General features: G+C 34.4%; 1 protein-coding gene across 3 annotated transcripts; it reads right to left on the bottom strand.

Moving 5' to 3' along the window:
* Positions 1-1,116: 1,116 nt before the first annotated feature.
* On the bottom strand, positions 1,117-17,674 carry cpsf6 (cleavage and polyadenylation specific factor 6). 3 transcript variants are annotated; one of them, XM_066667235.1, is made up of 10 exons: positions 17,386-17,674; positions 15,756-15,962; positions 15,091-15,194; positions 14,374-14,519; positions 13,998-14,171; positions 13,032-13,521; positions 12,813-12,928; positions 12,389-12,542; positions 11,962-12,161; positions 1,117-4,586 (listed from the first exon to the last, which is right to left on the bottom strand). In XM_066667235.1, the coding sequence occupies exons 1-9, from the start codon at positions 17,443-17,445 to the stop codon at positions 11,972-11,974; spliced, it is 1,641 nt and encodes a 546-aa protein (XP_066523332.1). In that variant the 5' UTR covers positions 17,446-17,674; the 3' UTR covers positions 1,117-4,586; positions 11,962-11,971. The 3 variants fall into 3 exon arrangements, with proteins under 3 accessions (XP_066523332.1, XP_066523333.1, XP_066523331.1); XM_066667236.1 differs by having other exon boundaries at positions 11,956-12,158; XM_066667234.1 differs by having other exon boundaries at positions 1,119-4,586; positions 11,956-12,161.
* Between the last annotated feature and the right edge of the window lie 25 nt (positions 17,675-17,699).

Genomic DNA, 17,699 nt, shown 5'->3' with positions numbered 1-17,699 from the left:
CCCTGCTCTTCACTTGTCAGGACTACCTAAGTGGTGCAGTGACACTGACCTGGTGCTGGTGTGAGATCAGACCACCAAGCAAAAATATCTAGCAAACAACATCCTTTGGTCGGCATCCTCTGTCCACTGATGAAGGACTAGAAGATGACAAACTCTGTGGCAACGCACAAGCTGTCTCTGACTTTACATCTACAAGGCGGACTAACAAGTTGTGGATAGTGTTTAATACTCAAGCAGCACTGCTGTGTCTGATCCAGGGCAACACACATTAACACACCACTACATTAGTGTCACTGCAGCACTGAGAATACTGATACTTCACGCAGATTATACGAGTTCTGTGACAGTCCTACCCACTGAGGAGCAGTGTGGAATGAGGATAGATGAGGTCAGTGGAGCTAATTAAATTATCACTCATTAAAGTTCATAAAATGGAAAATATATGTACAATCAAGGAGTCATTTTATTGTTTTTATGTCTCAATTTGACATGTACAATTGATGTTCTACAATAACAACTATCTCTTTTAAACCTTTGTTCTTTACTCATTCAAAAGAATAAATATCACTAAAGAAACAGTGGCATAAGTTCAATATCACATTCAAGGTCGTGCTAACCCAGAGACACTGGCACTTTTGTAGCAGCGCCTCCCATTATAGCACCAATTCTTGGGTATGTGGCATTATGGGTCTAAAAGAATGTGAAACTGCTACCTGTCCAAGCCAGTCTAAGAAAAGATCTTACTGACATAGGACAATCCAAAAGTGTGGACTTAGTTGGCTAGATGACAACAGCAGCTTTGCTGTGTACCCCCTGGAAAATCAAAATCTAATTCACCCATTTGTGGATGATGTAAGGAATTGATTCAATCGGTTATTTATTTATTTTATTTTTTTGTAAAATTGCTTTTCTCTCTATAAAGTTTTGAATCTAAACCAGAGCTGCCTTAACTTTGTTTTGAGTGTGTTGGCCAAGGTCCAAAAATACAATCAATACAAATAAAGTAGGCAGCTTTAAAAGATGCTATTTAAAATCTAAAGTACAATTTGCTTCTAAAACACAATTACAGTACAGTTTATTAAGTCAAATATTTATTGAGGTTTTACAATTAAGTGCAAATACTTTCAAATCTTGTGTGAATTGTGTGCTTTGATTTTTTTGTGTGAAAATTATAGAAGAAAATAATGCTCAGCGGCTTTCAACACTCAACTTAAGTGTTTATATTAATATTAAGTGTTATATATACATACATATATATAACTGGTTTTCTTATGATTAAAGGCAACTGCATTATTAACCAAAAGGCTAAAACTGCTGTTAAACTAAGCAACAAAAAAAGTCATATTTCCAGCTAGATTTTTTTGTATTTGTTCCCCAACTTAAAAACTAGAGCACACTAGAGAAATGTATTACAATCAGATGCGCACAATGTGTTGTGGAAAAATAAAACCCACAAAGCTTTCAATCATAATTCAACGGAAGTTTGCATAAAAACAGCACAGCTGTACACTAAAACATGTAAAATATATACATGATGAAAAAGCGGGGAAAAAATTCATACAACTTTGTAGTAATTTATTGATATATTGCCAAAAACAGCTACAACAAAATACTCCCAGATTAATTTTGGGGACTGAAATTAATGAGCACACAACAAAGCCACATTCTATAGATTTACTTAAATTTGCTTATTTGTTAAAAATAACTGCATCATGCTTAAAAACACTTCCTGAGTTCAGCTGCATCAGTGTAAATGTATACCATATGAAATCAAAACAAAAACCTACCTGAGATTCACACGCAACAAGATTCAAACCCAAAACATTACATTTTCCTAAGGAAGTCAATATTGAATTATACATTGTTCAAGAACATAATTTCAAATATTCTGTATGTTTCTACAGAAAGTCATAATTGTGCCCCAATAAATTATATGCACACAGTGCTTGAGTTTAAAATCAAATAATAAATTTAAGATAAACAACTTACCTTCTGCTTATGAAGAAAAATGAAGACTTCAGACCCTATTTCTTCATCTGATGATCTTCTAATTAAACTCATTGCTCTTGTTCCAACTTTCAACTGTCAATTCTGAGTGCTGACAATAAGTATCAGTAAAATCTCCAAACAATTTAACTCACAAATCAGTTTTACCTTGAAATGTTGGCAAAGTTGAAAGACCTGGGACTTATGTAAAGGTCACTTTTCCAGCACTTTTGCATCTTGAGTGCCTACCAATGCACAATCAAGGAGCTGAAGCTTGTTGATCACTGCCTAGGCTACAAAACATTAAATTTTTCAACATATTCAGGTTTGATTCCTCATCCATCAACTGTAGGCTCATTAGAATGATTAGCATCTTCAACCAGTCCGTCTGATGTCTGGAAATCAAGCTAGACACTCTGAAGCGGATTGTTCAGATAGGGGGAAAATGGTGGCCGATGCAGGTAACACCATCCATTAAGACTGCAGAAATCTTAACTTGTGAAAAAGGGGTATGTCAAATTTAAATAAAAAATTAAGTTTTAATAGCAAAACATTTCTTCTAAACAGGAATACAGTTAACATTTTGCAACATTTAATCATTTTAAAATGCCTTAAAAGAGTAAAATTAGAGAAATTCTTGGGATAATTTGAAGCTGTTATATTTAGAAGAACCTTTATGAAGATTTTTGTAAAATCATGTTTAATTTTCTCTGCTGAAATATGTGTATGTGTATAAGTATGTGCCAAGTGTTAAGTACAAAAATGCCCATCACATCTCATTATTGTACTGCTTGATATCATAGTTTACATTAATAGTTTGTGTTAATATAAACTTTTTTTTTTATTAATTCATATTTAAATTACAGCCTAATGTCTGAACTTATTAATTTATAAAATTTATAAAAATATATTTGTTACCGACACAATGTAAAGTCAGGAAAAAATGTCACTACTGAAATCTCTTATTTCCCCAAACATGCACCACATTACAAAGAAAAAATATTAATGTAAAATATTAAGTCAATCAATAAATATGCACATTGTACCAAGTTTCAAGTTAAAAATAAAACATTCAAGCCTTAAAGCCTGGACCTTCCAAAAAAAACAACGGACATTACGCTCATTGACAGTCACACATTTTCAACTGATACTCCTCATCAGCAAATACTTCACCTGTTTTACAATTTATTCTGCTTATTATCCAACCCCAACTTTGTTGACTGAAACATATTGCCTTGACACTTACTAAAAAACTGAAAGTTTTCATACTGTATTCAGTACAAGAAGCAAATTTTGTGGGCACCTAAATCATTTAAATTGAGCCCATTTAAAGTTCAAAACATTAAAGATTTAGAAATGAATATACTCAGACATTCTGACATTAGTCACACTGTAAATGCAAAAATGGTCATTAAACCAAATACCTCATGCTATAATAAGCCTATTAAAAACCATGAACGGTAAAAGTGCAAGTTGTGCAGCGTTACTGGTGCAAAGCAAACTCAAGACACTAAAAGGAAGAACAAAAGAAATAAAATAATAAAAAAAAAAAAGTAAAAAAAAAAAAAATTTGTAAAATCAGTGCTAAACATCTGGTAGACAAGTAAAACAATTTAAATTTACAAGCAGGAGTCACAGCTGGTTGGATGGCTAATTCTGTTTTCAATTCAGTTAGTTTTCACAATCCAAAATTATTCAGGCTACCATTAAGATGTCAACAATACTTTATTAAAAAGGTGCCAAAAGTGTTCCTTTTTTCCCCTGAGGACCCTTTCAATATACGAAATGTTGAAACAGGCATCAATGATTTCTTTAGTAAATGGCAATAATGATTTTTGGTGCTAGGTAGAGGTGGGGGGAGACTATGAATATAAGCTATTGATAGTCCATAGTGCAAAAACCCTTTCTGGCACATTTAACAATGAAAGTGTTTGGAATAATTTTGGGAAAACCTCACACCAGGATTTGTTTTATTCTGAAAAAGGCAATGTGTCACAGCTTGAATTATTTTCTTCCCTAGCAATCAATCCAAAGTATAACATTAGCCAAACATAAATCTGACTCAACTCCAAGCACACGACTATTTTTACTGTGGTAAAAACAACATTGACAGTAAGGAATTCAGAATATTAACACATGGCAACCCCAGCAAACACTTTATTACAACACAGAGTCTATTTAATAATAATAAATCAAGGCAGAGACACTTACAAACATTATGAAGTAAGGTAAAGGGGAGGGGGAATGAAACAAAAAAAGTTACCTATAAAAACGTTCGACAGATTACACATTATAAGAGCAGTAAAGTGTTTTTGTTGTATATTTTGTTTGAGGATAGAAGCAGGCAGACTATTCCACTGAGTTGAAATTAATCTTTTTTCTTCTTTCCAATTACACAGGCATCTCTCATCAAATAAAACATAAAAAATAAAAAAAGCAGTTGGGAATTAAGAGTGAGTTTATCTACTTTTTTTCCTTTCTTTTATACAGCTGGAGCGCCGCGAAGCAAATTCCAGTCCTCTCAGATGTAGATGGAGGGATGAAGGGTGCTGATGGACGAGTGCTTACAATGGAGCTCCTCCTCTTCCTCTTCCGTTCAGCTGAAATGTGTCAGAACGAAGGGGCAGTTTGGTTTGGCTCAAACCCAAAAACACACAACAATCCTCTATTTTTTTTTGCACTTACACACATACACACACACAGACGCACACACACAGCCATTCCAATCACAAAGAGTCTACACGGAAAACTAGAACAGATACAAATGTAATCAATGACCATATGACAATATTAAACAACAGTCACACAAACAGGCAATCCCTGAGAAGAGTACAAGTTACAATGCAAGAGAACTATGCCATCTGCTGGATATGTTCAAAACATTTCAAGTAATAGATAATGAATTTCAATTGCGCAAACAGCACCTGCAAACAATGTAACTTGTATGAATGATTATCTCACTGTAGTGGGAGCCATGACAGAAATTAAACTGATCTTTGAGAACTACTGTTATTGCATCCTGTGGTAAACAAAATGGTTCCAAACTAGTTATCAAACCAGTAGCTGACTAGTGTAAAATCAGATGCTGGTTTATGAGTGTTTAATAGTGCACGAATGTTCGTTTTCTTTTGTATAATGTGGCTTTACTCACATTTAACTTGTAAACACAACAAAAGCTTGACTTTTTTCGGAACCATTTATGTACCCCATGGCATGATAATCAAGATCCAGGTCAATTCTTTCATTACAAAACACCACCCAGGATTACTTGGGTTACACACTACAAATTCATCATCTGAAATTAACTGAACATTGCTTGGTGGTGCTACTAAATGTGCAGTTTTGGGCATTCACTTGTAAAAATTCTCTTTTGTCACCCTTATGTGGCTCACTGACACAAAATGAACCTGTTTTAAACATAAACAGCAGGGGGCACTATGACCACAAGGCTGTGAACCGCTGAATAAAAATTAAAGTCTCCAAAATACCTGAAATGCAGAGATTTTTAAATTCAAATCATCAGTCACACAGAACTATATAAACATAAATAAGCATTGTTCATGACCACATTACACTGCAGAAGAACAATAAGTGTATATAATTTGTTCTTTTAAATCCCAAGTTTCAAGGATGCTCAATATTTTGCAGAGAGAGAATTCCCAACAACATAACTCTATGTGCTAAACTGCTTCTACTGTGGGACCAATATTTTGGACAACCAATCCATAAAGATGAAATGCTACCTCTTACATTAATCACTAGCACTTTAGGTAAGATTTTTATAAAATTATATATTCAGATATTATATTTCCATATTTACAATATTTGATCATTAGTTCTGGTTATGCAAGTCATTTTAAACATGTCTGAAGACAAGATACAATCATATGAATGTACTTCAAAGTTTCCAATTATACTAACACATGTCAAAAAAGACCTCACCATAATTCTTCCCTTGACCTTCAAAAGTTGTGATTTTGAACATTTTTATAGAGCAAGGTTGAATAAAATTAACAATCTACTAAACATAAATACTTCATTTTCCATCTTTCAATTTAGAGATATGTCAGTAATATAGCCTATTATATAACATTACAAAATATTTGTCTAGAAAAACGTTCGCTCCCAAAGACTAATAGGTTTGCTGTGTACCTAAAACTGTAGGGTCAGCCAAAAAAAATATTGGAGAAAATTATCTGAAACCAAGGTATTTATAACCTACACCTATTATACAACCTACATTTTTTTAATTAAATGAATATCTTCACCTAAACTGAATACTGCACATCTTTAAATGTATGCCATGAAATTGTACCCTTTTAATATGTGAATCATGAAATGAGGTGTTTGAGGAAAAAAATGTTATAAACTGAGAAGCCTGATTTGATAAAAAGTTTAAAAAAATAAAAACTAAATATAAATCACAGGGATAGACAAATTGCCCAAAATTACATCTAGAGTAACATCAGCAATTAAATCAGAAGATAAATTAATTAAAAGCTTAACAGCCATGAAGATGTTACAAATGTTTCCCAATATTGTCCTTAAATACTTGCACACAATTTACACAAATAATCCTAATTTAATTGTAAATAAGTCATAGTTACATATTAAATAATCACCTTACCCTTACACCCTTAAAAATTAATATCAAATGCAGTGTACAATAAATAATGTAATCACCTGAACATTAACAACTAAAGATCCTTTAAAAGAAATGCCATTTTTGGTTAATTTTACTGAGTACAACTTACTCTTATAATTTGTCCAACCCTGTGATGTAATAACACTCAGAGAGAGGAAGATGAGGAGAAAATGATATACTACAGCAGGAAGTGTAAATGTTAGGTCAGTTTCAGACAGAAAATGTACTACAGGATAAATATTCTAATATTCAATCAACTTAAAATGGAAAGCAAAAGGAGTTATTGCTAAACATGGGAAAGGGAGGGAAAAATGAACAAAAACAAAAACCTGAAAAACTCAGGTTTAGGAAACACAAAGGGGCGACATGACTAAACAGAATTCAAATTTAAAAACGCATTAGTAACTCATTAACTAAACCTGTGGCTCATAATATAAAAAAATCTTTAACAATGTTCTAAAACTAATCATCTTACTGGAACCAGGTGCAATTAAACTACTTTAAAATTGTACTTCAAAATTACACAACCTTTAAACTTCTCAACTACATGAATTTATATTTACTATAAAATTTCAAATGTTAATCCATATATTATTAAGCAAAAGGGGCTAAATAAAGAGTGCAATGTTAAAGCAATTTAACTGCAAGATAAAGATAGGTTTTACATTCACTGACATTTGTTCAAATGCAAACCTAAAGCACCTACAAACACAAACTTCACAAGTGACTTTAAAATGTTCTCTGAATGTTGGATGAAATGTGATGGCAGTTTTGTATTTAAAGGCAGTTACACACTCAAACCTATGTGAATAAATGTGCAAATATCTGACATGAAATGAGACTAAATGGCAGATAATCAAAAACATACATCAGATACCATTCTTGATGAACAAAAACAATCTGTTCTTTTTTTTAAAAATGAGGACATGAAACCACAAACAGCATTGATTGGTGGAGTTTATGTCAAAGGCGCATATTCACAATTAAACTTTTTTTTAAACATTTCATCACATTATTTATTTATTTTAAATCTGGTTCGCAGTGTCTCTTCTTATATGTTAAAAATTAAATTGTCAGAAATTGCACAAGTAAATCTCAGTTGGTGTGTAAAGGCCTTTACTGTCAAGCACAAAATCTCACACTAAGCCCTATTATAAATAAGACACTGGCTTTACATTACTATTTCATGGTAATTAAATAAGCAAATCTGCAAAAAAAAAAGAATAAAAAATAAAAAAGCTTGTCTTTAAACTTATAAACCTATAAGAAGAAATAATAAAAGCACTCAAAGGACCATGAAAATATTTTTAAAACAGCAGTTTCCAAACTTTTTGCCAATATGTAATGCCAAATTTGATTACAGCCTTCAACTGTAATCACCAAAAGTCACTTTTCATGCAAAAACAACATACTCTAAATAATTTAAATGACTTTTCATTAATTCTGTGGCCAGCAAAAAAATAGTATGAGACAATTTTGTTCCAAAGACATTGTCCAGCACAAACAACTTTGTTTAACCAAGGAGAAACCTTTGAACCCCTGGGGCAGATTTATCAAGTTTAAAGAGAGAATTCTACCAACTTCACTCCATTTATGTTGAATTAAACTCTACTGAAATTTAATATTACGCACTACTAAAGTAAATTAGTAGACTACAAAAGTAGTACAGGAACTGACGTTTGTATGAATACATTTTCTTTGGGATACTCTTGGTTTAAAATAAAGTTTTCAAAGTTTTCTTATAAAATAAGGTTTCAAAGTCTAAAGTGTGAGCAAACGGCACAGCAAACCAATGAAAAAAGAAAGAAAAACATTCAAATAAAACATACAAACAAACAAAAAAAGAAACACAAGAAAAGACTAAGAACCAAATATGAATTGATAAACTGGAACTGCATAAAAGTAGATTCCTTTAACTACGAATATGCCTGAGATTAAGGAATGTTATTACAGTTTGTTTTTAACTAAAGGAATTCCCAAAATTTTTTTTTTATTTTAATAAAATATCATTTGAACATGTCCAATGGACACAAGAGAAAAATGTAAGATTTTTCATCAGCAAATTTTGAAAATAATCACCAGAAACACAATCGTTCAGATTACGTTTATGGATAACTTAATAAATCTGCCCCTCAATCTACATCCTGATATTTCTAAAGTTAAATCTCAGAGAAAAAATTTTTCCCGAAATGGACCACATTTAAAACAATAAAGTGCAACTGGGATTGACTAGAAGGCAATTTGGCATGGTTGGTCAATTAACAACTGATAATACATTTTAGATAGTTTCATTTTTGAGCAATACTGGGTTCAGATCAATTTAGATAAAATACATAGCAGCAGAAGATAATTATTATTCACAGCCACAAACTAAAACTAAATCTATATTATACATTAAAACAGTATTTGCAATTTTCTTGTGTATGCAAAAGAAAAAGACAAAAACAGCAACAAGCTTAATTTTCCACAACATTAAAAAAATTACCATATATTTGCATGATAGAAATACCACTCTATTCACCACAAACTTCTTTAGCACTTTGTGGTTTGTGTGCATTAGTGTGATAAGCCAATGTGAAATAAGTTGGTTCATGACAGCTAATGGAGTCCAGGTGTTTGATTATTAAGTGCCATACCACCAATGCAAATGGAGTGGAATTTCTATATTTAACATTTTTACTTTTAAAATTAATGAAAATATCTATGACAAATATCCTGCAAAAATGTATTTACCATGAGAATCTCTCTCATGAACAAATATATATATATATAAAAAAAAGGAACTAATTGAACCTGATCTCTTTTCATACATATTTTCCATTCAATGCAGACATATCAAACTGTGGAAACAAATGAAATGTAGCTACAAGCGTAACCTCTTTTTTTCTTCTTTTTTAAATTTCTCAACTTTTCCACAGTTTGATTAAACTGGTATATCACAACACTACGTTATCTTCTAAATACAAGTACAGTCATGCTAGAATGTTTGTGAACCCATTAGAATTTGCACTTAAAACAGGCCTAAAAAGTGATCAGTTTTTCATCCAGATCAAGAATGAATGAAAGTAAAATATATATACACACACACACACATATATTATATATATATATATATATATATATATATATATATATATATATATATATATATATATATATATATATATATATATATATATATATATATTCCCGTACTGAATGCTAAGTGAACATTAACTTAATGGAAGACTCTACACTTAAAAGGCAAATAACAGAACTGTACTGTTGAAATCAAAAAGCTATACCTCTCAACACCAACACACTGCACTCTAGAATAAAAACATCACACCAACTGTGAAGCAGTGGCAGTAGTATCAGGATTGGAGTGGTTCTACTGACATAGCAGCAACATAATTTGTCATATTTAGATATGAAAATGAGAACTCTACAGAATCTGGAAATTCTACAAATATATGTTTGTTTGGTTTTTACTGTTCAAAAGAGTCATACGTTACTGCATGCCTTTTGCCCAAATGTCTTTTAATTGCAACTTGTTCAATTAATAAACAAAAACAAATTCTCAATGGCATATATGACGATTTGATCGCAATTTAATTTAGTTAACAATTTTTAAAAATCTAAAGGGTTCACAAACGTTTAAACATAACCTTACCTAAAATAGTGAGCTGTACAGTGGAATGGCCAAAAATGGACATAATATCTACATACAAGTGGCAGCTCTGCCACTGGCACATTAAAATCTAAGCAGCAAATTTTCCTGTTAACAAGACTATTTAAAAATATTATAAAATCAATTTAGGGCCATTCAAATATTTCAAACATACACAAAAAATGTATTCATTAATCTACCAATTAAATCAACCATATTACTACCATTACACCAGAAACAGCATCAGGAACATGGTTTAAAAGACCCAACATTCTCAAATGCAACTTTGTCAGTAATGGCCATAAAAAGGCATTTGAAAATAGAGTTGTGTGTTTCTGTAATTTGTAACAGTCTAAATTACATCTACAAAATCATTTTACAAATTTCAAATTTCTTTTGGACAATTTATGACACATTTGATGCCCTTAATTATATGAAAAAGCACAACTTCATGCAACTTGAAATTGTGCAATAACTACTTCAATAACAACTTTTGTAAACTTCACTTTTCTGGAAAGTTACTACCTAAAAGATATGGTAGCACACAGAAATTTGAAAAACACACAAAAAATGTATTATGGCCAACAATTTGAAGTCTGGAAAAAAACAAAACAAAACTATAAAACACCCACTGACAATTCTAACAATTACTTAAAACACAGGTATAGAGTGATGTCTAATTTAAGAGAATGAATCAAATTTCAGTATCCCTTAAATATCCCTTAAAGCAGTGTAACACATTTCATTTTTGAACTAAATACTTAATGTGGTATTTACAACTAGATTGACACTGTAAGTGGGACACAAACACAATCTATATAATACAGTTGCACTGAAAATTTGGGCTCCCTAGTCAGTTTTTATTTTTAAACAAACATACTACAGAACACACGTTTTACTTCTGAATTACTATTAATTCAATGAGCTAAATCTCAGTAAGATTTAAAAGGCATATTGTTTTGAAAGTTTAACCCATTGGAGTATCAACCAACATCACATTCCACCAAGTATGACTTCCTGGAAATATACTATATACAAAAATTCCAGGACAAATCTACACACAAGTTGCAGATCTCAATGTTGACAATCTTTTGAATAAAGAATAATGTTCCAGGGCCAATTTGTACTATGGATTTTAAGACATATGTGAGAATACCGTAACGTCTATTACACTTTAAAATAGCAGACTTTAGACATTCAATACAAGGATTTTCTCTGAATAAGTAGAAATCCTTTAAATTAAACTTTTATTTCTTTCCAACATGCCAATATTACGTTGTATTCCCTGTAGAGTTAAAAAATAAACGTTTTTCATTATTTAACTTATTCTATAAAATGTAATTTGACGGAAATTGAGGTTATTCCAAATTTTATGGAAATATTTCAACTTATCATGGCCTTTGGTGTCAGTATGGAATGACAAGGAAATAGATAATTAAAAATAAATAAATAAATATAAAATTGAGAATTAACATACTTGATTTTATGTTAAAAAAAGAAAAAAAAAAGAGATTAAAAACCAAAACCTTCAGTGTGTGGGGAGCTGTATGTGTCTTACCTTGATCTTACCTTATATTTCCAGTTGAAAGTTCTTTAGGAATGGTTTTGATGTTTCTTCTCTTGGTTAAATAAATGGAGTAATAAAAGACAGAAACAGACAGACAGACGTACGCACCTTTACCCTGTTATTTTTAGCGATGGCGGTACTCCCTCTCTCTGTCCCTGTCTCTCTCCCGGTCCCTGTCTCTCTCTCTGTGCCTGTCTCTCTCTCGGCTGCGTTCTCTGTAATAATCCTCGTGCCGATCTCGGCTGCGGGATTTATGGCGTCTACTTTTCTCTCGGGAACGGCTGTGATCTCTCTCCCGGGAACGCTCCCGTCTGCTGAGGAAAAAATATTCTCTTTTATTCATTTATTTAACTTTTAAAATACCATGAGCTGCAATTAAATAATAGAAACAAGAAGAACAGTGTCATTGATGCAAAGCACTGAATTGTGCCACTTTTGGAGCAATTTTTTAAAAATTGTGTAGTGTGTGTATCTGAAAGGTTTACAAGCCATGAGGTCCCTGAATTACTCTGACTAAAGCAGGTGAGCTGAGGTGGTTTACCTGGAAGCAGAGCCGTAGGATTTAGATTCAATGCCATGGAGACAGTCCTGCAGGGAGCTGATCAGCACTTTACACCGATCATCAGCAGAAACCTTTGACTGTTTTATCAACGAAATCGCTGTCACCAGTGTTTCAATAGCACTTCCATAATCGGCTAGAACCACAAAACACACAACAATAAATCAACAATTTCACAGAATTTCACAGAAATGCACAGAATGCATTTTTCTTTCATAGTCCACTGAAATTAAATGGTTATTTTGTAGTGGTGTCATGACAATATTAGGAATTTTGGGTCATGGCTGGATTTCTCTTTGTTACATCAATGCAATAGAAAGCTACCACTCCTGCACATTGAAAGGAAGGTTTACAACTTAACTCTTAACTTTCATCTCCTATATTTTTTTATTTAGTTTGGTTTTACCTGCACTGGCATCTGAAACAGCTCTGGAAATAGCACTGCTGGAAATAGCTCGGTTACGATTCATTATCTCCTCAAACTCTGCCTCACTCAGAGGGCCTCGAGGAGCATCCATATCCCTGAGCGAGAGAGAAGTTAGTCCTTGCTGAGCTGAAATTTTAAGTTTCAATTAAATTTTATTTTAAAACTACAAAAACTTAGTGTTAGAGGTGTTTCTTATACCTCCCAGGGCCATAGTCCCTGTCATAAGGTGGGGGGCGTCCATACGGGTCGCTGGGGGGCGGTCCTCTGCCCTCTGATGTGGGCATGTTGCTGTTCCCAGGTGGGGGAAAGAAGGCGGGGTTGACATGGGGAGCAGGAGGTGGGCCTCCAGGGGGTGGCCCCCTCAGGTGTGGGGGTGGGGCTAATGCAAGAGGTGGGCCTATCGGGCCAGGAGGGCGTGGGGGGAAGGGCCCTGGAGGTGGTGGACCTTGTTGGGGAGGGGGTGGACCTGGAGGAGGGCCATATCCAGGTGGGGGTGGGCCTGGAGGCATGGGGCCTAAAGGAGGCTGTCCAAACTGAGCAGGAAACATGACCGGGGGAGGAGGGCGGTCTCCTCTGTTAGGGGGGCCAGACAGGGGCGGGGCTAATCCCTGACCAGGAGGAGGGGGACCGGGGGGCCCAGGGGGACCAGGAGGACCAGGTGGGGGCCGGGGGGGACCTTGCATACCTCCTAAAAACATACACAAATATAAACCATATTGAAAACTTATTTTAAAAATAAGGAGAAAAAAAACGAACAAACATATATACAGACTAATAATACTAAAAATTGTTTCACTATTTACTAAGATGAATAAAGCAAAACAATAATAATGTACATTTACTATACTGCTGTGCCATAATAATTAATTAATTCTGATAGTTGTAAACCATAACCCCCACCAAACACACAAAAATAATAAAATATTGTGAGGATGAAACACATTTTCAATTGTTTAATTTGCTGAACAGGAACTAAGTCAATATATTATTATATTAAGCTAGCAATTCCTGAATGGAGAGCGATAAACATTGCTCCCCCAAGTGTTCTCTAAACATCAAAGTGCAGTTCACAAAATTGAAATGGAATAAAAACTTTGTAATTACCAGGAAAGCCTACATAGTGGGTTTAATTGTCTGTAAGGCGTATAAGTGGAGCATAATTACCCGGGAAGTGTGGAGGGGCCACTCCGGGTCCAACTGGGCTAGGGAATCTGTCTCCTCCAGGGCCTGAGGGTCCAGGGAACCGCCCTCGACCTCGACCCAGAGGAAACCCTCCACGGGGTCCCACGCCTGGGGGACCAGCCTTCCCCTCACCGGACATCTGACCTGACTGAGTACCTACAGAGGGTAGGTTATATTTTATATTGTTATATTTTACACTTTAAAAGTAGTGCTTATTATTCTCTTTATTGTAACTATTACTATTCAGTTTTATACTCATCTTTATATTTGAGAGACTAACATATGATCGCGGAATTGAACAAACTTATGTGAATGTTACTAAACTTCTAGTGTAATGTGTTATTTTATCATTTCTCACTTTTCCGTGACTGTAGCTCGAACTGGCTGAGGGACTGTTTGTTGCAGGGAGTAACTATAGGGTTCTGCCCATGAAGTTCTCGTTTCGATAGGAGATCCAGTAGCTTTCTGGAGGAAGCATCAGAACCCACGCACACCAAAGCAAACCTAAACAAAAACAACACAGGAAACATTGCAGGAAATAAAGTTTATTGACTTTTTTAAAAATTTAGACAATTTTAAGCAGTCGCCTCAATATTAAAGAAACCACAAACATGGATCACAACATACATTTTACGTTCCATTTCAGGTACAATATACTAATCCATGATATCACTACACTCACAACCACTTTGCACCATTACAAAAGCTGTTACTCTTGACATTTTCACTTACAATATGCAATTCATAATGAAATATTTTACTGCAGATTTTCTCTAAAACAATAATTGAGAGAATAAACTACCCCATGTTTTCATTGGTGCAATATCTCCTACCTCATCAGTATTTGCATTATTGCTCTTTTCTTAATAAACTATATCCATACACATACCTATTATATTTGACCAACTCGTGTGTGTGCAAATTGCCCTGAACTTTTCTGCAGTATGAATAGTCACCTTTGTCATCGCTGTTCTTTCAGAGTTAACAGTGCTGAAGGCTCCACCATGTTAAAACTAGCATTTTTTTCTTTTATGCACAAAGAAATCTTGCATGATGTCAACAGGCCTTTACTCACCCTTTACTCTGTCCATTTGCCCTGTTCTCAAAGAATTTTATTTCCAAAACATCATTAATTCCTATGGAGCGAATAGCCTCTGTTAGATCTTCATCTGTGGTCCACTGTATAGGAGAGAACCAAATAATGACAAATGAATTGTGCTTCATTCAACAAGCAGACTAAAATAATATACCAGTTTAATATTATATTAGTTCAATCTTAATAATTCAAGCAAAACTTAATACGATACAACAACTATCTGCCTCAGATTTAACCGTTTTTAGCTGGCATTAAAACTTTAGAGTCAGAAATGCAGTTTTCAAATTAAATTAAGTTATTTTAACTAAATAAACAAAATAGTTCAAAAACAAAAGTTCAAATAATAACATGGACTAAATGAAATGGGAATAGGGATTTTGAAAAATACAAACTCCACCCCAAGGCCTGCATGTGTATGCATGCATCTACTGCTCAGTCCTTGTATTTTATACTCTGTAGCATCAAAAATAAAACCTGGTATTTAGCCTGTACTCAGGGGAGAATGCTGGGTAAAACCGTAAAAACAATTTTAACCATAAAAATCCAAGTGTGCACCTGGTACAAAAGTGCAGACATTATGTAAAATTGCAACAGCTCAAACTCACACTATGTACCAAGATCTTGAGAGCAAAAATACAACAAACCCAGGTGAGGTTTCCAATGTAGAGGGCGATCCTTTTGCCAGTGTAGGTGTAGACAACGTTGGACGAAGCTTTGTTTCCCTCTGAGCCGCCCGGTGCTGGCAGGGCATCCAAATAGTCCCGGTCCTCAGGAGCGTCGCCATTATTGGCCGAGGGAGAGATTACATCATCATAGAGGTCAATCTGCTCATGCACAGGGTAATCTGATTCCTGTAAAAACACACAAACCTTTATAATTATAGCCCAAGACTTCAAATGACATACATCATTTTTGTAACCAATATTTTAATACTTCAAATGTATACTCTGGTTTATTAAGTTAGGTGATATTACATGCATACAAACTTCCGATGGTCTGAATTGTTAACATAACTTTGCTAAAAAGAAAATTACTAATAACTAAATAATAAAAACAAATAAAACAATAGCAAAACTTGGAACTTAGATATTTCTGTTTTTCTTTTTGTTTGTTTGTTTACATAATCAGAATACTGAGCCTTGTTTTAGCTGAATTTATCTTGCACCCATTTCCTTAATTGGTCAAGTACACAACGATTACATACCAACCACAACCATGCTGCATAGGTTTTATTATATGTTTTGCAACAGATGGTGTAGACATCATGGTAAAAGGTAAACAAGCAATTCTACCGAATGAAGAGCAATTTTAGAGCTGAAAGAGCTGCTCCATCAGAGTGTAAATTCTCATCTCTCAGACAGCTGCTCATGTTCAGAGAGAATTATAATTCAGTTTCAGTAAACAGGATCCTTTGCCCCCAGAGTAAACCCAATCAGTAAAAACAGCAAATAAACCTGCAGCAACAAGGGAATTGTTTTTAAAGCAAACATTTATTATTTGGTGTGCGCCTGTCTCATCATAATGCAAAATAAAAGCACGTTACCGTGCGCGTGCAAAAGCAGCTGCGTATGTGGATTTGTGCATCAACAAAATCCAAGCTTTACATAAAATAAACAAACCGGCTCTGCATTCTACAAATGAATGCGTTTGGTGCACATTTGTTCTGGGACAGAGTCTTATGATGTGTGTAAATAAACTTTAATAGTATCCCCGTGTTTGGAATACATGCGCGTGTTCTTTAAAAAACAACCACATTTAACTATATACATATTAAAATATATATGAAAATGTCTCTATATTTTAGCTCAGCAATTGAAAATGTAAAAAATAAAAAAGCCGCTCAACAATCTGCCTTTACACTTCGTTTCATCGTTATTTTAGTTTAAATAGCAAGGCCTCCTATAAACATCCGCCGCGCGAAAGAGACTAGTGCAAACAATGGAGCGCGCGCACTCACGCACCTCCTGGATCACGCGCTAATGATGCATTTTCACAGAGCGCCGATACACCGTGTTGTTAAAGCGCAGACGGCCATGGAACTACCCATGGGGCTCTCAGTGCGTTTTTCCGCACTGATTAGAGCTGAAATAGCTGCCGTTTGTAGGGTTTTCTTTGGTGCGCCATTAGCGTTAGCCTTTAGCAATACAGACGTCTCACACATAGATATCAAAGACGTGTAAAACGCCCGGGAACCACGCAGAGAACCCAGAGCAGTGATAACCCGTCGTAAACATTACTAGGGGATTGTTCTTATTGTGTTTGTACCGTTTTTACCTGATTAAACTCTTCCTCGACATCCGCGTAAATATCGATGTGATCCACACCGTCCGCCATTTCACTGCAGCAGCAACGCGCGAGCACGCGCTTCACAATAAAAGCACATGCGAAGTAAACAAGCACGCAAACAAAAACAGCAGCTTTATAGATTAAACAGGTATTTACTAATTACTTCTTTGAAAAATAGACAGGTTAAGCAACAGCTACAACAGTGTTACAGTTGACAGCACACTAACAATTTCCCCAGTTTCAACATGCATCAACATAAGGTGGTTCCTTTAAAAAATCTCGCTCATGTGGGTGTACCGTAA

This window comes from Hoplias malabaricus, chromosome 4 (assembly GCF_029633855.1).
Source record: "Hoplias malabaricus isolate fHopMal1 chromosome 4, fHopMal1.hap1, whole genome shotgun sequence".
Classification (NCBI taxonomy): domain Eukaryota; kingdom Metazoa; phylum Chordata; class Actinopteri; order Characiformes; family Erythrinidae; genus Hoplias; species Hoplias malabaricus.
The sequence above is the reverse complement of the archived record's forward strand: the minus strand, read 5'-3'. Positions and strand labels throughout refer to the sequence as shown.